General features: G+C 39.1%; 1 protein-coding gene across 18 annotated transcripts in view; it reads right to left on the reverse strand.

Annotated features, from left to right (window-relative positions):
• The window catches only part of shank3a (SH3 and multiple ankyrin repeat domains 3a), a 222,846-nt gene that overhangs the window by 116,152 nt on the left and 79,533 nt on the right, over positions 1-27,161 (reverse strand). For 16 of the 18 annotated variants that reach the window (XR_009130085.1, XM_058074731.1, XM_058074726.1 and 13 more), the window contains 2 exons: positions 11,709-11,912; positions 6,766-6,837 (listed from right to left, as the gene is read on the reverse strand). Coding sequence is in view for 15 of the 18 variants with exons in the window: in XM_058074731.1 (XP_057930714.1) it covers positions 6,766-6,837; positions 11,709-11,912 (276 nt within the window). In the remaining 3 variants the exon portion in view is untranslated. Of the gene's footprint in view, positions 1-7; positions 121-6,765; positions 6,838-11,708; positions 11,913-27,161 lie in introns of those variants that run through there. The other 2 variants (XM_058074745.1, XM_058074744.1) reach the window with 2 other exon arrangements.

Raw genomic sequence — 27,161 nt, forward strand, 5'->3', positions numbered from 1 at the left:
CACTCACCCTAGGATGGACGCATGCGCTGCACAGGCGGAGAGATGGTGATGGTGAGGGGTGATTGTGCAGGAGGCTGGAGAGAACTGAGAGAGGGAGGCAAGGATGAGAGTGGGAGATAGCTGGAGAAGAGGGCGGGAAACATGAAGGAGGGGGGAATGCATGAAATACTGTGAGGGAATCTCAAAAAGACAAAATGAGGGGGTGAGCAGGTTTGAAAATGGCACCACTACCAACATAACTAAAGGTCTCTTGAAGTTCTTTATTTTCATTCATTCATTCATTTTCTACCGCTTTTCCTCACGAGGGTCGCGGGGGTTGCTGGAGCCTGTCCCAGCTGTCTTCGGGCGAGAGGCGGGGTACACCCTGGACTGGTCACCAGCCAATCACAGGGCACATATAGACAAACAACCATTCACACTCACATTCATACCTATGGACAATTTGGAGTCACCAATTAACCTAGCATGTTTTTGGAATGTGGGAGGAGAAAACCCACACATGCACATGGAGAACATGCACACTCCACAAAGAGATGGCCAAGGTTGGAATTGAACTCGGGTCTCCTAGCTGTGAGGCCTGCATGCTAACCACTCCACTGCCATGCAGCCTTATTATTACATTCTTTCATTCATTTTCTACCGCTTTTTCCTCACGAGGGCCGCGAGGGTGCTGGAGCCTATCGCAGCTGTCTTCGGGTGAGAGGCGGGGTACACCCTGGACTGGTCGCCAGCCAATCACAGCTTATTGTAACATATATTTAAAAATATTTATGGACAATTTGGAGTGGCCAATTAACCTAGCATGTTTTTGGAATGCGGGAGGAAACCGGAGTACCCAGAGAAAACCCACGCATGCACGGGGAGAACATGCAAACTCCACACAGAGATGGCCGAGAGTGGAATTGAACTTGGGTCTCCTAGCTGTGAGGTCTGTGCGCTAACCACCCGGTTCTTTATTTCAGTTTTCATAATAGTACAGTTGCCCCTTAGACAGAAACAACTTGGTATCATATTGAGCTGACTACAGTATTTTTCCAGAGAAAATAGTCTGAAATTGTGGGGGCTGTGTGGGGTGGGGCGTGCTTGTTGGTAGTAAGCAGTCCCTCACCTTTCATACATTCTCAGTGACCTTTACATGTAAAACTTGCATGCACATATATATGCATGCAGACATACACACCTACAGCGATACCTGTCCCACGCATACATATATACAGTACGCACTCACAGTGCATATGTACTTCCCCACAAAGCTCTCTGATTTATTCATGGTATTGTCATGTTATTTTCTTCATTATAGTGACAGTGATGTCAGCAATAATATTACTTTAATTAACAGTTATTGTCAGTATGACCATAATTATAAATATTTTTATTTATTATTATTATTATTATTAATTATTCATATATTTATTATTACTATCACCACTATTAAGTAAAACTGTCTCAGTACAGTGGCTATTGTTATTATTTTGTTGATATTATCTTTATGGCTATCATATACATTTGCCGATGTCGTCCTGTTGTTGTTGTCTCTCTCTGTATTGTATCGTATTGTGTTTGATTCTGTCTTAAAGGGATAGTTAGCATTTTTTAACATGAAGTTGTATGACACCCCCATAAGCAGTGAAGTCTGTCCGATCGGATTTCAGTGCTGAGGAAAGTTACGATTAAACAAAGGTTTTGGCTTCTCAAAACAATATGTGTTCAAAAGCACAATCTTAACCTTCCCTTTAACAAATATCTTTCCGAAATGAGTCTTTAAAAAAAAAAAAAGCAAAGCGGTATAGTCCGATATTTATGGTCATCTTATATTTGAGTCAACATGTTAATTAACTTAAAAGAAAGTATAAAGACATTTACTGAAGTATCATTGTAAACTAACAGAAGTTAAACCATTGACTATTATAACATTGTTATCCATGTTGCATTGTGTGAACTCCATAGAAGCCACTTGTGATAATGTCCTGTGTCATTTCACATACACAATAAACTCCACACCATACAATTATGTGTGTTTGATGATGCAGGAATTTTCATTCATACAATCGGTTTCTTACAACAGTGAGGCATGTGGGAGGAATAGCATTACCAAACGAGTCAATTAGAATATTGTCTTTTGGAACTTGGCACTGTTAAATTGTTTATTTATGCGCTGACTCATACAAGAGAGGGCCAATTAATGCAAGCACAGCAAATAACCATAGCATGCATTGCCAGGCTGAGGCAGCTTTCATGACCATGTTACCAAATAGTGCGTTACTAAAGGCCCTCTACATTATATGGCCCTACACTTCTCCAGCTACCCCCTTCCTATCATCCAAAGCCACAACGCTGAGGCTTTTATGCATGCTTCTATACACACACTTACTAACGATCTAGAGGAAACACATTAAACCTTGTTGGCACATTAAACCTTGCTTTTCTAGGTTGGAACTCGGATTAATCACAGAGCAGAAAACACGGAGCATGGTTTTGCTAAATTGTTCTCCTCAAATGACTCAAATTGGTCTGCACATGCTCCATGCGGTCAGCGTCCATTGGTAAATCAGGACAGCAGCAGGGCGAGGAGGGTAGGAAAAAAAAAATCCTATTAATTATGACCTCATTGTGAACTTTGGCCTGCGGCAAATAAATTCCATGCTAGCAAAGTAGGCTAATGCTTGAATTCGGACAAGCTTGATGGACGGCAAATACTGACACATTCATTTCTCAAGTGTCAAACCAGCGACTTTCAAGGAAAATGTGAAGTCAATTTATTTGGTCTAGGCTCAAAAATGTTATATTTTAATATTATTGACTTTAATACAAGTGTAAAAAGAAGTTAACCACTGTATAAAATAGGTAAAACAGCATACTTACTACTCACAAAGCTTGTAAAAATGTGCTGTTTGAGTCCTCAGCCATGTAACTTTCAGCTAAAAGCTACTTATGGCGGCATGATAAAATGTATTTGCATAATATTTTATTGCATTGCATAAATTGCACTGACCAGTGCGGCCCTTAACTCCATGCCTCACAATAATTCCATTTCGGTTTCTATGGTGATCTGGTCTGAACTAGTGGTCTGAACTGCAAGTTCTGTTTGACTTTTGAGGCATATTTCTTCATTACATTATGGAAAAAATGCATACAACTTTTGAAGCAATCGACCATCCATTTTCTACCGCTTATCCTCACAAGGGTCGCGGGCGTGCTGGAGCCTATCCCAGCTGTCTTCGGGCGATAGGCGGGGTACACCCTGGACTGGTCGCCAGCCAATCACAGAGCACATATAGACAAACAACCATTCACACTCACATTCATACCTATGGACAATTTGGAGTCACCAATTAACCTAGCATGTTTTTGGAATGTGGGAGGAAACCGGAGTACCCGAAGAAAACCCACGCATGCACGGGGAGAACATGCAAACTCCACACAGAGATGCCTGAGGGTGGAATCAAACTCGGGTCTCCTAGCTGTAAGGCCTGCGCGCTATCCAATGGGGATAGCGTGCAGCCAAATGGGCCAATGGGGCATCATTTAAAAGGGAAATAAAAAGGCTTTATTTACAAAGGTATATAATGTACTGTACAGTATGCATTTTGGCATTGTAAAGATGGGCAGCAATGGGATAATGTGGTTAGCACGCTTGCCTCACAGTCGTGAGATCCGGTTGGAGTTTCTTTTGAGCAGAGGCAGTAATAATGACTCTCTTTGATAAAAAAAAAAGTCTGGAAAATGTTGACATTGTTTGCACTATGTGTCAGTCTTACATAGATAAACACAAACAAACACACACACATAAACAAATAAATTAACAATAAATATATAATGATAAATAAATGAATGAATAAATAAAGAAATACATACATACATACATAAATAAATTAAAAAAAAATTATATTAGTGATTGGTAAAATATTGGTATATATATATTGGTCAAATTTAACTGTCTCTTCCATTACAGTCAAACTTTTCAAACAAAACAATCAAAACATTTTTCAAACATTATCTTGATTTTTGTGCATAATAACAACATTGTGTATAATAAACTAGTCCATTTGTTATGTACTAATCATTCCACGGAAGCATGTGCGCTAACAAAGTACCCTACATGTTACACCCTCACTGTCTGTGCATTTTTTATTGAGTGTGATTGTGAAGTAACCCACCATGTATCAGAACAAAGTCATGTACCATAAATGTGCAATCCAGCAATAAAGCAAAAAAAAAATGTTAAATGTCCACGTATTCATTTGTCTATAATAATGTAATTATTTATTTTTTTCCTGCATCTAAAAATATTATTGTGATTTATTTTTTGTTCATATCTGTGTGTGGCATTTACATTATTTCCTGTGGAAAAAAAATGCTTCAGTTTTTGCACATTTACTTTTTCATTGAACGTTTTAGAACAAAAACTGTATGTTTCAAGCCAAACTGCATGTTTGGCTTGAAATACTGACAAATAAATAATACCAACGAATACCAACGCGCATAGTAATATTTATAATGGATCAACTTGTTTCACAAAACTGCATGCCTGCACAGTGAAATATGGGATTGTTGGTACGGAAGATGGTCCAATGCGCAGCTGACGCTCCACATCTTTCTGGTCTGTTTATTCACAACTCGACAATATCGTAACGCAGCAATACTCTCAGATAGCCACGCATGAAATATTGCCATCTACTGAGCGTACAAACCAAGGTATGGATGTACATTACAGTACATTGGCTTGTGTTGAGTTTACTACATTCAGCCTATATTTTGAATTATGAATTATAGAATGCACAGTATTGAAAATACATCCCCCCCCCAAAAAAACATCTATTGTCTGCAGACACATGTAAAAATAGCACAAGACCTAAAACTGAACTCAAATGGTCTCTTTCAAGGAACACATTTGAATAATATACATAGCAAACATCCCACTCACTGCTGCCACACACAATAGATATAGCTTGAGGGGCTGATCTTTCCCATTAGGGAATAAATGTTCTGCAGTGTCTTTTAGTGTGTGTTGAAAGGTGCTACTTTTCTTTAGTCTGTTTTAAAAGTTTAAGTCAAAACCGTACTGTTGAATGTATTACTGTGACAATTAGTAGTAGCAGGCTGCAGAAATATGAATAATTCATAAGAGCCTTTTTAGTAAAAAACATGGATGTTTCACCTGTTTGCTCAGCGTGGCATTCTTAATGGAATATAATTTGGACTCTTTAAGGAGCAAAATTCTAAAATATGAGCTTGTCATTTAGTAGGACTGCCCTCTCCACACACATACGTATATTATTTTACATATCTGTCCACGACCTGGCCCCGCTGAGACAATCTCGCCGACCATCTGTCCTGACTTGACGTCTATAAAACCAGCATTGCCCTGTAGTGCCTTCTAAAAAGGTTGAACTAAAATGTCCTTGTCTACTGTGTCCGTTCATCCGTCCATCCATTTTCTATTCCGCTCATCCTCACAAGAGTCGCAGGTATGCTGGAGCCGATCCTAGCTGTCTTCAGGCAAGAGGCGGGCTCCTCAAAGGAGGAAGATGAAGACGGCTTACCGTGATTTTTACCAGTATGTTCTTTTACCAGACCTGTTATACTGTGTTGCTATTGTGTTGCTAAGCGTGTTGTTACCATGTTGCTACCGTTTTACTGCCACGTCACAGGCACCGTTTGTGAAGAAAGTTATATTATTATTATTCATTCATTCATTTTCTACCGCTTTTTCCTCACGAGGGTCGCTGTCTTGGGGCGAGAGGCGGGGTACACCCTGGACTGCTCGCCAGCCAATCACAGGGCACATATAGACAAACAACCATTCACACTCACATTCATACCTATGGACAATTTGGAGTCGCCAATTAACCTAGCATGTTTTTGGAATGTGGGAGGAAACCGGAGTACCCGGAGGAAAAAAAAAATGCACGGGGAGAACATGCAAACTCCACACAGAGATGGCCGAGGGTGGAATTGAACCCTGGTCTCCTAGCTGTGAGGTCTGCGCGCTAACCACTCGACCGCCGTGCCGCCCTATTATTATTATTGTTAAGTTATATTATTAAAGCTTTGAAAACTCTCTCTGTGTACAGTCTTTCTTTGTAAATATGTTTACATGTTTTAATGTGGGCACATTCTCAAGCCATCCCGTTCCCTCAGATCTTCCGCGTCCCTCCATCTCACTGTTCCCTCTGCACGTCTTAGCACTATGGGGAGCAGAGCTTTCAGCCGCTCTGCTCCCCAACTCTGGAACTCATTGCCACCAGAACTCCGTAACTCTGCCACCCTTCCCATCTTCAAATCCAAACTCAAAACCCATCTGTTCAAACTTGCCTATTCCCTTTAACTGCTTCACATGGTCCCCCCTCCCCCTATTTATTGTATGTTCTTATTTATTGTATGTTATCTTTTATCTTGTATTTTATATTGTTGTTTTTGATCTTCTGTACAGCGACCTTGGGTGTCCTGAAAGGCGCTTTTAAATAAAATGTATTATTATTATTATTATCATCTTATTCTGCTCTTGACACTCTTGCTTGTTCTTTTGGAATAAGTGTTTTTTTTATGACCTTAGATGTGAATTGAGTAACCTCAGGACCATTCAACCTTAGACATTCCAGTTGGAACCATCTTCTAAGTTCCTCTTTCCCTTGGTGAAACGTGTAAGTATGAGTATGGTGAGTCTATTCCCAGCCAGAGAGTTTTCTATTCTGCATCTCCTCATTATGGTAACGAGACCGTGGCTCAGTGATTGACGCTTTTATAATAGCTGCTTGGTCTTACCTTTGTGTGGAGCTTAGACAGCTGCTTTTCATCTAAGTAGGACTGAGTGTAGACACGTCTTTTGTAGCGGAACTGAAACAAAATGGGGAAAAAAAAAACAATCAGGGGATAAGTCATCACGGTTTGTACTTTATAAACAATGATGGCTTTAATAGTGGGTTACTTAGAATTAAAAGAGGGGAACAGTCAAAATGGAATGTTTTGATAATCTAAGCATGATTTTACAAAAGCATGAACAACACAAAGAATCTCGTTTCCACTTTGAAAAACAAGCAAACGCTCCATGGAACAAATGGTGGCGTTGAGCTAATCTCATCCTGTCCGTCATCACGCAGCCTCAGGGAATAACTGCGGGTCAATCAATGACACGCACAGCGCTACAACACTGTAACAGTTGTAAACAGACAAGACAGCCTGGATACCAATTCAGCCTGAGAAGAAGCTTTTTGCAACTACAGTTATGAAATATAAAAAGGAGAAACAGAACAATCCATATTCTCAACATAAATGACAAGGTCTTGCTCCTTGCACGTATTTTGACAAATTTTAATGACATATGGCTTCAAGCATTACTAAAAATGATGGCTGCTGTAGTGCGATTGTCATGGCGCTCATGTTACTACCATCGTTCCTCTCCAGGAGGGACTTTCTCAAACTGCTGTTCCATAATCATCTGTCAATCAAAACAGGAAGCTTTCACAAGGCAGCGGCAATAATTGTGGGGGCTGCCTGCAAAAACATCATAACATATGCACAGCATTTATAGTACTTTGTGTGAATAAACATCCTCCTCGTGTAGTGGGGTGTCGGCATGGCATGGCATATCTTTGCTGGAGACATGTTGTGCAAATTGATTTATATAACACTAAATATGTCATATATATGTCATACATGTCATATATTATATGGATGTCTGAATCAAAATTGCAAGAATTTACACTTACATTTTCCATTGTTGGATCTTAAGGAGGTTCAAGTAGAGCTTCAACCCCCCCAAATGGGAGTGTACTTTCAGAAGCAATTTATTTTATTTATTTACTTTATTATTAAAGTAAAATAGGCTGTTCATCAGTTGATCAAAAGTTCAAGACTACAGCCTTTAAAAGACAAAATTTAGCCGTTATCTTCTGTACACACTGTCATTATTTAAAAAAAAAAACTTTCTCTCTTTGAATGTGGTTGGATTGTTCAGCTGTACATGGAGGGCCTCTTGGACGGATTAAGACATTAAGTCATTTTATCCTTTTTTTTTTTTTAAAAGATTCTGACAGTTATGCACCAAAAAAGTGAAGTGGTAGACCCCAGAAAATGTCACCGGCGCTGAGCGGGAAAATCCCATTGTCTATTTGTCAAGACATGGGACGATGCTGGGGCCAAATGCATGTTGTTACTGCTGCTGAGTGCAGTCCAATCACCATGTGACAGCATGATTGTGGATACGTGGAGATGTTGCAAGGGGCATGACTGAAGGCCCTCATCTGTGTGGTGAGGACTGAGTTTTTTTCAACAGGACAAGGCTGCAGTTCACAATGCCTGCCTAACGAAGGACTTCTTCCATAGGAATAACTTCACTCTTTTGGACCATCCTGCATGTTCCCCTGATCGAAATCCTATTGATAACATGGGGATGGATGGAAAGGAACATTTTCAAAAATGTTCCTGAGAGTAGGTGCCCTCAGTGAAGCCATCTTTACCTGGAACAACAACATTGGCATCATACATGACCAAACCAATTTTTGAGGATTATTTTTAATAATGGTGCAGCTACTTATCACTGTGTCCTTTTTTTAAAAAATAAGTTTTTTTAGTTCTATTTTAGAGGGGATTTCTTACGCAAAATAAATTTTCCCAAATCCCATTCCTTCTTTTTGCATTTTGGAGCTCAATTTAGAACCCCCTAAAAATCCAACAGTGCAAAATACAGTCCCCTCCAAAAGTATTGGAGGCTAATTCCGTTATTTTTGCTGTAGACTGGAAAGGTTTGGGTTTTGACACCAAAAGATGAACATAAGAGACCAACATTTTAGCCTTTATTTCCACATATTTACACATCCAGGTATCTGGATGTGATAAGCAACTTAGAAGATAGCATCATTTGTAAGGAAATGCCACATTTTTAGGTGAGCTAAAGTATTGGAACAGGCAGATTTAAAAGAAATTAAAGTGAATAAGACTTAATATTGTGTTGCAAATCCTTTGCAATAATTGCATCAATCCTGTGACCCACTGACATCACCATTCTTAGGTTTTTACTGCAACATCTTTCAGTTGTTGTTTGTGTTTGGGGGTTACTGCCTTCAGTCTCCTCTTGAGCTGGTAAAATGTCTGGGGATTGACTTGGTCAGTCTAAAATCTTCCACTTCTTACCCAGATAAACTCCTTTGTTTTTGGGTTTTTTTCAGTGTTTTGGGGTCATTATCTTGCTGCATGATGAAGGATTTCCCAATCAGTTCAAATGCACCTTTCTTTAAATTCACAGACAAAAGTTTCTGTAGATTTCTGAGTTCATTTTGCTGATTAACAAGCCGGTCACAGAAGAAGCCATGCAAGCCTAGACCATGACATTGCCTCCACCATGTTTCCCAGATGAGCTTGTATGCTTGGGATCACGAGCAGATCATTTCTTTCTACAAGCTTTTGCCTTTCCATCACTTTGGTAAAGGTTCATCTTTGTCTCACCAGTCCATAAAAGTTTGTCCCAGAATTATTTAGGCCTGTCTCTGTACTTTTTGGCAAAATCCAGCCTGGCCTTCCTATTATTTTTGCATCTTTTGATGTACTTTTGTACTGTACTTTTGTTCATGAAGTCTTCTGCAAACAGTAGATGCTGATACCTTCACTCCTGCCCTCTGGAGGTTGTTGCTGACCTCACCAAGAGTTGTTTTCGTGTCTTTCTTGAGAGCTCTCACTATGTTCCTGTGGTCAACTGCTGTTGTTTTCCTTGGTCTACCCATTCAACGTCTGTTACTTAGTTCACCCGTGTTTTCTTTCTTCTTCAGGACATTCCAAATGGTTGTACTGGCTATGGCCAATGTTTGTGCAATGGCTCTGATTGATCTTCCATCTTCTCTTAGCTTCACAACTGCTTCTTTTTCACCCGTAGACAACTCTCTTGTTTTCATGTTTATTACACCTCTGATGTCTGCAAAGGAAACCCAAACCTGAAACTGAGCGTAGAAGTTCAATGCTATGTATTGTTTAAATAATCGATGTGATAGGGCACACCCGGGCAATAAAACACAGCTGTCAGTCACATGTTCCAATACTTTTGCTCACTTAAAAATGTGGTGTTCCTTTCCAAATAATGCTACCTTCAAAGTTGTTTATCTCATCCAGATGTAAATAGCTGGAAATAAAAGCTGAAATGTTGCTCTCTTTTCTCATGTTCATCTTTTGGTGTCAAACCCAAACGTTTCCAGTCTACAGCAAAAATAACGGAATTGGCCTCACTGTTCCAATACTTTTGGAGGGGACTGTATATAATATATACAGTATATATATTAGTACAGTACAGTACAGTATATACATGTATAAAATATACAGTATACTATATATACAGTATATACTATATTAGTACAGTACAGTATATACATGTATACAATATACAGTATATATATTAGAACAGTACAGTATGGTATATACATGTATACAATATACAGTATATATATATATATAGTATATATTAATACAGTACAGTACAGTATATACATGTATACAATATACAGTATATATACAGTATATATATTAGTACAGTACAGTATGTACATGTATACAATATACAGTATATATATTAGTACAGTACAGTACAGTATATACATGTATACAATATACAGTATATGTATACAGTATATGTATTAATACAGTACAGTACAGTATATACATGTATACAATATACAGTATATATATACAGTATATATATTAGTACAGTACAGTATATACATGTATACAATATATACAGTCCCCTCCAAAAGTATTGGAACAGTGAGGCCAATTCCGTTATTTTTGCTGTAGATCAGTTGAAAAATTACAATAATATATACCATATATACCATATATTATTGTAATATATAATATATGCCATATATTATTGTCATTTTTCTACTGGTCTAAACATTTTGATCAAGAATGGATACATAAATATCTAAAAATAATGTTTGACATGATTTGACATGTTTAAATCAAGCAGTGTGGCCCAACACTTTTGTAAAGTAGTATACCATCCAAGTGGAAGAAGATGAAGATAAATCCAGGGAAGGGGTTATATGATTAATACAATGAATCATTGATACGCCCCCTGATTTTAAGGGTACACAGAAAGGCTTTTTGCCTTAACGAGATAGTTCATAATTTACAATGCATGCTAAGTCTACTATCAGTAATAGTTATGGTGAATAATTGCTGGTGAATAATTACAATATACTGCCGCTCTACATCCCAAAAGGATGATGGTTTGGCATTCATCTTAAGTTTGCCCCTTGACCTAAAACTGTAAGGAAGCAACATTTTTATACCGCAGTCGTGACAAATCATGATACTGTACTTTTAAATTCCGCACGTATGATGGGCGAGCACTGCTGCATGGTATCGTTGCTGTTGACACATGAAAAACATGCTGTGTGGGCCGCCTTCCATTATGTGTGTATCACATTTACACATCTTTAAAAAGATGTCAGCATCGGTTGCTTAAGTGATTGACAAGTGGCAGCAGACATCTTGAGTGTGTCGTGCATGTGATGAAAATAACCTGGGGCAGCCTACAGTCCTGCACCATTCACTATGACATATTCATCATGTATATATTATTATGCTCAGGCTAAATGAAAAAAAAAAGTCATTAACATGACTATTTATGCAATTGAACAGTATGCCAAGATGTCAGCTCAGGTTTAAATGCACCCCCCCTCAGTTTAACGCATCATACATAAACATGAACCACTACCTACCTCTAGATAGGGGACAGGAGCGATGGATGGGAAAGGGTATTCCCTCAGCTGTCTTTCTTCATCCAGAAACTTGCCAGCCTTGCCGTTGTAAGCTGGCTGGAATAGGCCATAGTTGAGTACATCCTTCAGGCTCTGGTTGAGTGTGCACAGGATCCGCTGTTTGGACAGCCAAATGGGAGCGTCCACGTTGAATTTCATACATTTCTGCAAGAAAGAACAGCAGCAGGAAAATGGGAGAGGGTCACAGATGTGTTGTTTTTTTCTAAATATCACATGATGAACTTTAAAAAATAGACTGATGATTATTTTTTCAACACAGAGAGGACATTTTAGAAGACTTTCATTGTGATCTGATTAGCTGCCAAATACTGGCCACCAAATAGCGACCTGGGCTTAATGAACCTGGACGATGAGACGGTGAGGCACAAGCTCGCCAGAACAGATTTAAATAATCTCACAGCAGGCACAATAATAATAGCACAATAATCCTAATAATAAGACTCAAGACTCAACTCTGAACCTCTGATGTCACTTCCTGTCTTCCACACATGTCCGATAATGGAAGATAAGATAACGGCATGGACTCACAGCTAGGAGACCAGGGTTCAATTCCACCCTCGGCCATCTCTGTGTGGAGTTTGCATGTTCTCCCCGTGCATGCGTGGGTTTTCTCCGGGTACTCCGGTTTCCTCCCACATTCCAAAATCTATACTAAAGGTATGAATGTGAGTGTGAATGGTTGTTTGTCTATATGTGCCCTGTGATTGGCTGGCGACCAGTCCAGGGTGTACCCCGCCTCTCGCCTGAAGACAGCTGGGATAGGCTCCAGCACCCCCGCGACCCTCGTGAGGAAAAAGCGGTAGAAAATGAATGAATGAATGAATAACGGCATGGAAGTCATGACATGCTCCACACATTTTTATTTTTTTAAATATCTATTTTGTTGACACAAAATATTAAAAATAAATGTCAATTTCTGTACAATTTACATTACACTGATATGAAAACAGTGTTTATCTGTGAAATGCATCCAGTGGCATCACAGTAAAAGTAGCATAATCTTGAAATCCAAACTCAAAACTCATCTGTTCAAACTAGCTTACTCTCTTTAACTGCGTCACATGCCCCCCCCCCCCCATTTATTGTATGTTCTTATTCATTGTTTGTTCTCTTTTATCTTGTATTTTATATTTGTGTTTGTATATCTTCTCTACAGCGACCTTGGGTGTCCTGAAAGGCGCTTTGAAATAAAATGTATTATTATTATTATTATTACACTGTGGTCATTCACCACACAAGATGTGACCTGACATTATTTGAGGAAAGTGCTGCTACCTATATCAAATTGGTTAATATCGGTTTATGTAATGAAATGCAGGGCAATATCGAATTGCGGTAAGAAAGCAAATATTTAGCTTCTCTTGTTGGCACTGTTACACTGACAACATATTGCATACAGTATATTTGTAACACATGTAAAATTGGAATTCTATTATGGAGCTACAATGTTACATTACTGCATTAGGTTCAACACACAGATGCAAACAAATCACACAGGGACTATTTGTACCAGACAAAGCAGAAGGTCGTAAACTTGAGCGACATGGCATCTCAACATATTGGCTGCCAGACGTCTGCTAAAATCCAAGCAATCCAAAGCACCGGTAGCACTGTGGCCCGAGAGAAAGAATCCACATAACTGTTGTCAGGAGAGTATAGTCAGATGTTTAAATGTCAACCTGTGAGTGGTCTCAACACAAGAGCAATCATCCTATGTAGGCCAATAAATTTGACAGATTTCACACAGGAATGTAGGAAGTATAAAGTCAAATCATTGTCAAGGATTGTTTTCCATCTTGAAGGCAAACCATTAAGTGCAGCTAATTTCCTTTTCAGCTGTTCCCTGGTGCAGTTGCCCTAGCAACTCAAGTATCAAACGCAGAAAATCTCTTATGATAAACCCATTTTCTGGCTCAAGTAGGAGGTAGTCAATCACTCAGGGCAATTTGAGATGGCACCTTAATACAAACACTACCAAGTCATCAACACATCGACATCCTCAATGTATCCTGTAGGACAGAGGCTTTAACCAATCATCATAGAGCAGTGCTTCTCAAATAGTGAGGCGGTTCTGCCAGGGGTGGGGTGTTCAGTCTGTACGGTACAGATAAGTAAATAGATATTATCAGTTTCTCAATAGTATTTCAAATCGGCAAGATGCAAAAACATTTTTGTCCCCTCCGGGGCATGACAGAAAATAACAGAGCGCAACAGTCATACTTGCAATCATGTATGTGTTAATTTCGTTTGGAATGTCGTCAAAATAAATATTCCTTGTATATTCCTGGATATTCGGACCGCATTCTAAAAATTCTGACTGCATTCTGTGTGTATTCCAAATATCTTCACCCATTCTTGAATATTTTGCTCATGTTAAAAACTTTCGAGGTCCATAAAAAAAACATAATGAAAAATGGCATTTGGAAGGCATTTTAACGGCAATCTGAAAAAAAATGCTTACTTTCCACTGTGTTCCTATTAATGATGTACCTTACTTGAAATGACTTAAGTAAGAAAGGTTTCAATATTTGGATTTTAGAATAGATTTTAGAGCATGAAAAGCTGGTATAGGAAGTATCGATATTTCTGTATCAATCCACCAATTACTATTATCCTCTACCAGCCATGGTCGGGTCTGATATCTTCTGTGTGTTCTTGTCTTGTTTCTTCTCCTCGTTTCTTCCGCATCTCTTTCAAGCAGGTTTTGCTGCAGGACAGAAATCTGGAGCAAAGCAACACGGTCAATACTATGTGGTGTTTGGGCCGAGACTGATGAAAAAGCTAGATTCAGCAGCATTTCATATTCTATCAGGGACCATTCCGGCAGCATACTTGGCACACTCGGGACATTAGTGTTACATTGCAAGTACATTTTAACTATTTGACCCACATTCTGTTTGAACTCATTCATTCATTCATTTTCTACCGCTTATCCTTACAACATCGCGGGGGATGCTGGAGCCTATCCCATCTGTCTTCGGGCGAGAGGCGGGGTACACCCTGGACTGGTCGCCAGCCAATCACAGGGCACATATAGACAAACAACCATTCACACTCACATTCATACCTATGGACAATTTGGAGTCACCAATTAACCTAGCATGTTTTTTGAATGTATGAGGAAGTCGGAGTCCCTGGAGAGAAACTACAAAGTCCACACAGAGATGGCCGAGTGTGGAATTGAACTCAGGTCCGCTAGGTTAATTGGCGATTCCAAATTGTCCATAGGTATGAATGTGAGTGTGAATGGTTGTTTGTCTATATGTGCCCTGTGATTGGCTGGCGACAGCTGGAATAGGCTCCAGTACCCCCCCGTGACCCTCGTGAGGAAAAAGCGGTAGAAAATGAATGAATGAATAAATAGATTACATCAAATATGAACAACAATGTACAGAGTAAACAGTAATTTGTACAAATAATTTAAATAATTTATAATAAATAACAATAATTTAAAGTTTTGGTTGTGCGTGTGGGCAGGTGGAGGGGCTTATTTGGCATTGAGCAGTCTGATGGCTGTGTTCTAACAGTATTCTCAATACCCCTGTGTTCCAACTACTGTATATTCTCATTACATTTGAGTGCTCGTGAACATGTCATCTAAGAATCTAAGTATTAAAAAAGCATTCTTACAATGTAGTAAGATTGTACATTTTTTTTCCAGAATTTACCATTCCGGTTGGTTCTGCTGATACTGAATTTGTGTTACGGGGCTTGAAGAACAGAGTGAGGACAATTACGGATGAGCGAGTACACCACTATCTGTATCTGTATCTGTACAGCCATCTAAATTATGAGTAGGCGGGGCATAAACCAGAAGTGTGAGTTGTTTTGGAAATGGCTAAGGCTTAAATCTGTACATTATTTTAAGTCTGAAATTGACATGGATTGATCAGAAGTTGCTATTGAAGTTGTATTGTTTATTATTCAGCTATATGTGTACTGTGTATGTGTGTAAGTGATCCTTGAGACATTATTCTTTCATTATTTCTAATGAATTGAAGTTGTTCATGCAAACATGGCAGGCAGGGAAATAATCTGTTGCTCACCGCTGACAACAGGACAGAATAAGATATAACAGCGGTGAAGAATATATAAGGTGGTAAATTACAGCACAAAGAAGTGTCTGCTTCACTTCGGTGGCCTTGCCTACTGTGGCAATGTTTGATGAGCAGTGCTGACTCACTTTCTTCCTCTCCACCCTCCGTCACAGTGTTGTTTACATGCTTAGCCGCTGTGCACCATGCATTGCGTATTAATCAATGTCCCGACATGTCAGACTAATTCACACACTGGCAAAGAGCCACCCAGGGATGACTCTCTCGCCCTCTTACTCCTCCCTTCATCTTCCTCCTTAACTTTATTTCTTTCTATCCAATGTGTGAGCTTTTGTCCACTTCACTTAGAGGGGTGGCTGATGATGTCACAGAAAAGGAGGTGCTTGAGTGGTCGTTGGGGAAGATGAGAGATAAACTGTAGGTCATACTTATGAGACCATGCATGTTAAAAACATAGAAAAGATGTCTGGTTTCAATTGATGCACAGATGAGACAACCTCGGGCAACACGCAAATGATCTGACGTTCATTAAACAGTAAAGACAGTTTTAAAGCGGTCTCTTAATTGCTTCGTCAATATCAACTAGAGCAATGAAATAGTTGGAAATCGAATTACTGTATTTATACACTATACCGTATACCAAGGTAAATACTACACAATGAAACTTATGAGAAACATATCTTCAACTGATCTCACAGGACTCAGCTTAGTGAGCATCCAAAGGACTAACTCAAGTGTCTTTGGAAAAGGTTGCGGATGAAGTGAAGGGTAGCGCTATCAAATTGAAGATAGAAGTTATGGATGGGTGTTGTGATGTTTTTGGGAGCAATGATGATAATATCTGTTTTATGACTATTAAGTTTAAGAAAATTTTGTTCCATCTAATTTTGATATCAGCTAAGCAGTTGGTGAGGGTGGAGTGGATGTTGGAGTTGATAGAGGTGGTGGAAATTTATAGTTGAATATCATCGGGGTAGCTGTGGAAACTGAGGCCATGTCGACGGATGATATTGCCAAGTGGAAGGATGTAGAGGATGAGGAGAGGACCAAGCACTGAACCTTGGGGAACACCTTGAGGTAAAGGGGCTATGGAGGAGGAGCAGCTATTCATGTGCACGGACTGTTGACGATTGGTGAGGTATGATTGGAACCAGGACAGAGCAGAATCGGTGATATTGAGGCTGGTTTTGAGGCGGGACAGGAGGATGGAGTGGCTAATGGTGTCAAAGGCTGTGGTGAGGTCTCGGAGGATGAGGATGGTAAGATAGCTGGAATCGGAGGAGAGAAGAAGATCATTGGTGATTTTAAGAAGAGCTGTTTCAGTGCTGTGTTTGGGACGGAAACCGGACTGGAAGGATTCAAACACGCTGTTGGAGTTGAGGTGAGTTTGAAGTTGAGCAGCTATGACACGTTCAAGGATTTTGGACAGAAAGGGGAGATTAGATATGGGACTGGAAATTGCAGAGGTTATTGGGATCGAGATCAGACGTTTTGAGTGTGGGGGTGATTGCCGCCAGCTTGATTTCATTTTTTGTTGGGGTGGCCAAATGCACCTGCCTGCTTTTGTTTCAATAATTATTGCACACCTTCTATAAATACCATAAACTTAATTTCACTATCATATCCCTAACGTCATCTATCACTGTGTTCGTCTGCTATATGATATGTATATTTCACTGAAATTGCTGACCCCAACAACTAGTGACACAACTATGTGTCCTGTCAAATATTTTCTGTTAATTATTAAAAAATTTGAACAGATTGTTTTCGCCATTTCTACTGCAGCAAATGAATGTGTAGTAAGACAAATAGAACAAAAACAAAAAGATTCAGTGCAATGTTTCTTTGTATGGCCCTAGGTATAAAAACAAGATAAAAACAAGTTATGTAATATTAAGTGTTGCTATGGCATCAGTAACATCATTTCAACGGCGTATGTCTACCCGTTCTGCGTCTTTCCGTGGCTTCATTCAGAACAACAAACTCCGGCCTTCATTTGCAAGGCACTACACCCTCATAAACAGTATGCTTAAGGTTATCATTGTGGAAGCTGTACGGGAGGTTAAGAGGGGTTACTTAAGTGGGGAACACAAATCACAGGCCACGCTCAAGTGCCTGCTAAAGTGCAAAGAGTTGTACTTAATGGAAACAAATGCACAATGACACACATTATGTCACAAGCTTATTTTAAAACTCAGAACCTGCTAATTAGGACGCATTGTTTGCGTGTGCTTGCCCGTGATTATGCAATCAAGGATAATGCATGGTGGAAGGGGGATGCGGCGGTATCGCGAAAGCCACAGAAGGCTGCACGCCACAATAGCACGAGACAGGACATTGTTGATGCCTTTGAGCAAGAGCTGATGTATGGATGGAGAAACAGAAAGGAGGCAAAAAGTAAAGTGAACAGTGTTGAGATGATGGAGGGTAATGACTTGCACAATACCATGGCTCCACTTCCACTTCCACACTGGCCACGCATGCAGTAATTAACACAGTCAGTGACTCGCAAATAAGGAGGGTGAGTTCTTCTGATAACTTCATTGTTACCTGTGTACGAGAAATGACATTTGTATTGGAAGGACAATTCCCAGCTATGAGCAATTATGACTTTATTTGATGAATGTGAGTGTGGTGTGAAAGGTTGTTGGTCTATATGTGCCCTGTGATTGGCTGGCGACCAGTTCAGGGTGTACTACCTCTCGCCGGAAAATCAGCTGGGATAGGCTGCAGCATACCCCCCGCCATCCTACTGAGGATAAGCGACGTAGAAAATTATTAGATGGATGGACTGTAGTGTGAGAAGTACAACAACTGTAGATTGGAATTAGATCATCACTAATCACATATAATATCTTGCAAAAGTGACTAGCTCTAAAAAACTCTAATTTCAACGAGCATTTTTCTTACAGTGTATATTCTCTATGGACAGTAGTATAGAAACTAGGGGTGTTGAGCTCATCAAAAATTAGCAACATTTCTCGTTTGGGGAAAAGCTGTATCAAAAATAACAGAGTATTTATGTAACATATATATAAAGGTTAACTGGTAAAATTTTAAACTACTATAGTACTGTAAATATAATATGTCACATTCACAGTTTTTAAATTTACAGGTTATGAAAGTAGCTGATATAATTCACAAATCATTGAGAATTCAATTCAATATGGATATAAAGATAATTAAACAATTACTCAATGGTTGTGTACATAACTGGTAATATGTCAAAATAGCTACGTAACATTCAATACACACAGTTCATGTATTTGGGTCCAGTTAGCATATGCTATCAAATATTATATACAAGAAATAAAAATTCATTCATTCATTTTCTACCGCTTATCTTCACGAGGGTCACGTTCGTGCTGGAGCCTATCCCAGCTGTCTTCGGGCGAGAGGCGGGGTACACGCTGGACTGGTCGCCAGCCAATCACAGGGCACACAAAGACAAACAACCATTCACACTCACATTCATACCTATGGACAATTTGGAGTCGCCAATTAAGCTAGCATGTTTTTGGAATGTGGGAGGAAACTGGAGAAAACCCACGCATGCACGGGGAGAACATGTAAACGCCACACTGAGATGCCCGAGCTGGGAATCAAACCCGGGTCTCCTGAAACCCAGTTTCAGCAACAGGCACATTTTCCAAATCATCATGAAATAATAGTTACAGCAACAGCAGTCCAACAATTCACTTTTTCTACATTATAAATAAAAATAAAAAAAAATAAAAATATAATACATGTGAAATTATAACTTTATACCTTACTGCTGAGTTAGTTTATCCATAAGTGGAAAATGATGGTTGCAGCTCTGTGTGTACTATGAGACGTGACGGTCACCACCGCCGTGGGGGAGCAAGAGCGAATCATGAAGTAAGCTTAATGTCAGCTGACTGATGTCATATGACATTGACAAAGTGACGTTTATGACCCAAACTCCATTTGTGATGTACCGGGTTCACATCCACATCTGGTAACAAACAAATGAATATGGAACACCACATCTACACTCCTTTCATCCCAATAATCTGTCCATGCAGCAAAGATACAGCCAGACCCCTTCTGGCGCTCAAACAGTGCAGATGACTTCACACTAAACAGTTAACAGAAAATATCATCACTTTAATGAACAAACACGCTTGACTTAAATTGAAACACAACTCAGTGCGGTCTCTCGCTCCACACATCTCACCAGGGGTTAACATCTGAGCCCGTGGCGATACACCCCCGAGACAAGGTGTTGGAAACTGCATTGATTCAATTAACTAGGATTAATGGCCGAGCACCAGGATTCAGACACCTTGAAAAACACCACTTGAACATATCCTTTACACCAAAAATGCTGAGGGTGGACTTTGTCCTGCGTCATGGACAGCAGCGGGTGTGTGATTCACCTTGCAAATTTGACACTTCACACTTGAATTGTTTATTTATTTATTTTTTTTAAGGGTTATCTTGTCATAGCTGCTTGGAGTACTTAAATGGGACCTATAATGCAATTTTCCACTTTCTGACCTATAAATGTCGTTAGAATGTTGTTCTCATGTTAAACCATGCCAAAGTTTCAGATAATGAGGTTTGAACATGGCTCAAAACTAGGGATGAGCAAGTACACCACTATCTGTATCCGTATCTGTATTTGGAGTGGCATCAACAGGAAGTGTGCATGGTTTAAACGAACATTTGTGGAACTTGCATCTTCACATTATTTTAAGTTTGAAATTAAGATGGATTGATGAGACGTTGCTATATTTGTTACTATTCTGCTTTATGTGTAAGTGTGTATATGTGTAAATTCTCATTGGGAGTGACCAGGATGAACAGGATCAGTAAGGAGTATATCAGAGGGACATTACATGTTAGAGGCTAAGAGAGATAAAGAGATAAAGTCAGAGAGGCCAGACTTAGATGGTTGGGACATGTCCAGAGGAGAGATAGTGAATATATTGGTAGAAGGATGCTGCCAGGTAGGAGGCGTAGAGGAAGACCAAAGAGGAGGTTTATGGATGTAGTGAAGGAGGACATGAGGGTAGTTGGTGTGAGAGAGACAGATGCAGAAGACAGGGTTGGATGGAGGCAAATGATTTACTGTGGCGACCCCTGAAGGCAAAAGCCCAAAGAGAAAGAAGAAGTGTATATGTGGATGTGATCTGTAAGACTTATAATGCTTATGTAATTATGCTCTTAAGAGAGAAGACGACATGACACAACGAGACGTATCTGTCTCATCCCCGAATATCTGGCTCATCCCTAATCAAAACGCTCGGTTTCAGAGGGAGTTGTAAAACTGAAGGTGTGTGATGTCACAGGGTCTTCCTAATTTGGGCGTGTGCTATAGGCCAGATAAACTCGCTCCTCTTTTACTTTAACCAAGCAAAATTATATTTTATCCAATTACTCGATTAATCAACATTTTCAGTAGAATACTCGATTACTACAGCCCTCCTTAAAAGTAATCTTGTTTACGATCAAGTCACCTACAATATTAATCCCAGTTGAGCAGGTTGCCCCTTATCGCTTAACATTGGTTCTGTTGTTACATTTGTTCACTTCCTGCTTTCCATAATACAGCTAAATAATAATGTAATACAGTTACAATTTTTTTTTTTTTTTTTTTAAATATTGTACCTCGTACCGAAGTACGAGGTGATATGACCATACAATGACATAATGGGTACCATAATAAGTGTCAATATAGTGATATATATAGCACATCATGACTGGTTCAAGACTCTTCATCCTTGTATTTAGCAAACATCTACTGCTTGTATTGTTTCTTGAATTGGCTCATCGTTGTGCATTGTTTGAGGTCCTTACTCAATCCATTCCATAGTTTGATTCCACATACTGAAATGCTATGGCTTTTTAACGTAGTCCTAGCATAGAAGTGTTTCAAATGTCGTTCTTCCCTGAGATCATATTTCTCCTCTCTTGTAGAGAAGTATTGGATGACATTTTTAGGTAATTGGTTGTTTTTAGCCTTATGCATTATTTTAGCTGTTTGAAGGTTAACTATATCAGCAATTTTAAGTATTTGTGAAATTAGAAATAAGGAGTTAGTATGTTCTCTGTAGGCAGCATTATGAATTATCCTTACTGACTTTTTTTGCAGTACATTTAGCGAGTGAAGATTGCTTTTATAGTTATTACCCCATATTTCTGGTAGAACCAGAGAGCAATAAAGAGTGTGGAGTGATTTCTGATTAAGAACAAATTTTGCTTTGTTCGATACTGAAATATTTCTGGCCACCTTATGTTGTATATTTGTAATATGAGGTTTTCAGCTCATATTTTCATCTATTGTGATTCCCAGAAATGAAGGGTGAAGGATTAAATAAAGTTGTTATCCTTGGGAAATAATAACCTCTCTCCAATTACAAATGAAAAAAATGTGTTTTGCACTTCAAAATAACTTTGTTAATACTGGGAAGGTAAACTGGACCTAAGAATTGTTGTATTGGCTCTACTAATTAATGTTGGGGTCCCAAGTGGTGTTCACAGCCTTAATAATAATATTGTATTTACCTGAACAGGATGGACGTACAAACTTAAAATTAAAAAATAAAAAATTAAAAACTTGAAGCATCCGGTCATGACTGTCATGGTGACGTTGTCATGTTAATTAGAAAACAAATATCATGACTGACAAGTGTGTCCCCTAAAGCCACTTCAAGTTGCAGTGTGCTATGTAAGGAAGTGTTGCAAATACGTATAATGGAGCAGGTTAGTTCCAGGTCCAAACTCTTTTGCGACAAGTGGAGCAGATGAGCTGCACATCAAACCTTCTGTGACTGAATAGTTGTCATGTCATGCCAGATTATAGTGTGAAATTTGCTTTCACACTGCAATGGGGGAACACTGTCATTTTCTAATGTTGCAAAGTCTGCAGTGACTCATCTAACATCAATATTAGCACAAAAGTAAGACTACAATGTTTGATTCATGAGTAATTTGAAGCTAAATTTCATGTTGGATAAGGGTACATATTAAAATGCCTGGCTAATCAAAGCCTCTGCAGAGTACACAATGTGCATACGTGCAACTGAATTTAATCAAGACGGCAAAGCAGGCAGCTCTAGAGGCATTAAAACACCCAAATCAAATCCACAATATGCCTACTTTTTGAGTTCATACACGGTGAGTAAGGGGTCTCCAGCCAGTAGCTCATGAGCTTTTCTAACACTTTTCAACGAGCTCTGCAAAGACTTCATTCATTTATTATCAACTCCTATACCCACTATATTAGAAAGAGTCACTTTTTTTTTAGTCAGGAAGTATGTAGAACTTTGGGAATGTGACCAACCAAGGCTGAGGGTGGAATAAATTAAAACAGACCAATTTGGAGGGAAGCACAAAGCTGCAATAGGTGCAGATTCTGGAAGTTTTCTGTGCGGGTTGTTGTGTGTAGCTGCTCTATAGGAATCTACAGTTCAATACTAAAGGTAAAAAAATGAGCATATTGGGTTATGTTGCTGGTTGCAATGTTGTGACTTTGGTGACTTTCCTGATCTAATCTTAACGCTCTCCACCAGTACACTGACACAGAGGTGCCAGTGATCATTGTACCATTTGAAGGAAGAGATTGTTATTTGTGTTGTCCTGAGCTGACCCACATGGCTATGCAATGCATGTTTTGTACTTGTTTTTTACACTCATATACTTGTTATTTGACAGCTATATAACTTGCTTCGCACACTTTTTGACTGCTCACACTTATATAACTGTGTTTTTAACTTGTTCCGGCAACGGGATAAATATTATTCCCATATCCTGATAACGAACTAGAATGTTGTGAGAAACAAACTAGAATGTTGTGAGACATTGAGGTGCCTGAGGCACAGGACGGAGGTGATGACTCCTCTCCTGCGGAGACAGGCTGGCCACCTGTTTTCGCACGGGCGAGTCTATAAAGCATTTGTTTTCTCAATCCCGGTTAGAGTCTGCTGTGAACTGTGCACGAGTGTCCAGCTTTCGGTTTCCAGATTACTCTACCGGGGTGTTTTTGGCTCTCCGCCCTCTGTCAACGGTAAGGTATGCTATTCTGGATCTGAACTGTGTTGATTGGAGTGTTATGTGGGGGCATGGGGGTGACAGCTTGTGTCTAGCATAATAACTCATGATGGGAAATGTTGTGAACTGCTGTGTGTTTTATCATTAAATATCATTAATATACATACAGTCGTTGTTTGTGATCATTTCTCTGCTGCGATCTCTCCGAACCTGTAACAAGCTATTTCATAAAACACCATTGAAGACATGAGAAACTCCAAAGTTCCAATGTCATATGCAAAAGAGTTGTCACAAACCTTTATATCAAACATTTTATGTACAACTTAGCTGGCTTTGAGTGAAGTGACGATAAATACTGTATAGCAGGGGTCTCAAACACGCGGCCCACATTTGGCCCGCAGGACACTAGTTTGAGGCCCCCGCCTTGATATGAAAGTTTAATGTTAGTGCGGCCCGCACAAATTTGATATGGATGCTGTATGGTATCATGTACCCAGAAAAAATGATTACGTTTGATTAATGTTCATGTTAAAGGTTAAATAACTGTTAATAGTTATCCTCCCTATCCGTGTGGAAGTGGTACGTTTTTGGCTATTTAAGTTTAAAGGAAATAACTTGAAGGCTACCGTTTAGGTCGCTAGCTCTCTAGTTTGCGAGTTAGCATGTGTCTCAAGACCCTGCAGTTGCGCAATATGTTGTAAATAAAAAAAAGTACAAGTGTGACTATAGTTGTGTTTTGTCATGTCTACAGGGCTCTAATAATGCTTTGTTAATTTTAATCTGAAAAAAATAATTTGTCTACCCACCAACTATATGTGGTTTTTATTATTTGCCGTTTTATTATTATTATTATTATATTTATTTATTACTGATTGATTTTCTTTATTCTTGATTTGTTTATTTATTTTTCATCTTATTTTGTGCAGAAAAATAAAAAGTAAGATATTTGAGAACAGTGGAATGTTTTATCAGAGCTTTTATTGTAGAAAATCGGAACCAGAGCACTGAAAAAGTTTGTATATTTTTCTGTTTTTAATAAATGCGTTTTTTTTTGTTTTTTTTTTTAAACCTGATGCGGCCCAGCCTTGCCCAGACGCTAGCTCCAGTGGCCCCCAGGTAAATTGAGGTTGAGACCCCTGCTGTATGGGAATATGAATATAAATGGCCCCCAAAAATGTTGGCAAGTCATGAAATCTTGTTTAAATCATGTGACAACTACTGAATTGCCAAGTTCTTTAATTACTCAGTCTGGTACACTGTCTGATAAGATAAGCTATGTTACATTGTTCCAATTAGCATTTTATTTTTGAGGGATGTTAAAGTCGCTAAATGCTCAACTGTCAAACTCTGGTCTGGCAAGTGTTTGGCCACCCTTGACATTGAAAAAAAATACGGAAACATTTGACATTAAAAATTGCCTTTGAGAACATATATGTCACAAATGCTAGTTCCACACCTTTTTGGTCTAACATTCATACATACTAAATACTTTTTAAAGACCAGAATTAGCTAAATTTGCTCATACCTGACAGTAACTCATTTGCTATCAAAGACCTATTTATATGTCTTTTCAACCGAAACGCTAGCTCCCAAAGACGTGTTTATACTTCTTTTACGTTTTTGCATTAGAGGCAAAAAGAGTTGATGATGCAACTCCACAAAAAAAGAGAGCATGTTTGTTGCGGTTTTAAGCCAGAAAAACAGCCACAAGGTGACAGAAGTGCATTTTATAAGAACTCTGTCTGGAACTTTCCCATCCAGGAAGTGAAAAAGCACGTAGTCTTATAGTATTGAAGAGATTACAATTATTATTCATTCATTCATTAATTTTCTACCGCTTTTTCCTCACGAGGGTCGCGGGGGGTGCTGGAGCCTATCCCAGCTGTCTTCAGGCGAGAGCAGGGGTACACCCTGGACTGGTCGCCAGCCAATCACAGGGCACATATAGACAAACAACCATTCACACTCACATTCATACCTATGGACAATTTGGAGTCGCCAATTAACCTAGCATGTTTTTGGAATGTGGGAGGAAACCGGAGTACCCGGAGAAAACCCACCCACACAGAGATGGTCGAGGGTGGAATTGAACCCTGGTCCTCCTAGCTGTGAGGTCTGCGCGCTAAACACTCGACCACCGTGCCACCCAAAATTATTATTATTACTACTATTATTAGAATTAGAATTGAGGAGAAATTTGTATGCACTGACAATCGCACACATGCAAACGCGTGCTCACACAGAGTTTAATTCCAAATATGAAACTTGTTTTTGTTGAGAACTGATATTTTTACTGGCACTTCCTTATGTTCTACTGCTGATGAAGAACAGAAAAAGATAGAAACTAACACTTTTTCTGATGTAATATGAATTGATGTAATGCAATTTATATAATTTTGGTATATACTAGGAATGAGCTCATTATAAACAAGTATCTGTTACGGGTACGAGCATGAAACGAGTACGTTTCATCATTGTCCGTATTTTAGAAAGAAATACACCTGGCTTGTGCCTGGTCTTCAAAATTAGATCCCAACGTGTTCAGGTGGCTGCAACTACCACTTCTTTTCTGGTCGTTACCAAAAGAGTGCCCCCAAGGTTTAGTGACGGGGTTCATTTTAGTTTCAATCTTCATAATCTCTGGAACAATTTGCCATGTGCAATATATTTTTTCATGCAAATTACACTATTATTTATTGCTGTTCAACCTCACTCACTGAGCCTTTTGTAGTTTTTTTTTTTACAAACTGCTTTTACTGTCATTCAGTCTTATTTATTCAACCTTAAATTGGTTTTCAACACAAATAAAAATAAGATCATGTTTTTTTTTTCTCATTTCAAAATATTGTGACGTTAAAATGAAAATCTATGATGCAGTTTTTTTCCAGGAAGAACCTTCTCGCTCAGGGTCAAAAAGAAATTGGTGAGAGTGACTTTCTTGGCCAGAAAAGATTAAGCTTTATTTGATAGCTTCATCCACACGTCTCTAGTCCTTCGCTGTTTTTTTTTAAGTCTGCAATGAGGTTTGTTACTGGCAGTAGTCCTCTCACCCACCATTGTGAATTGCATTTAAAATCTGTGCACGCACATACGAGTACTGGCTGACCCTAATTTATTAGGCTGCTGTAGGCTTAAAGGGGAACTGCACTTTTTGGGGAATTTTCACAATCCTTATGTGAAACATGAACATATGTTTCTTTCCTTTTTCTGTGTTAGTGGAGTAAACAAGTTAATGTGAGCTAGCTAATAACGGACGTCATGGGAAATTCCTACTTTGACACCATCGCACTCACAAAACAAATTGTAAAAACGTCAACAGTGT

This window comes from Doryrhamphus excisus, chromosome 6, assembly GCF_030265055.1.
Source record: "Doryrhamphus excisus isolate RoL2022-K1 chromosome 6, RoL_Dexc_1.0, whole genome shotgun sequence".
In the NCBI taxonomy this organism is placed as follows: Eukaryota; Metazoa; Chordata; class Actinopteri; order Syngnathiformes; family Syngnathidae; genus Doryrhamphus; species Doryrhamphus excisus.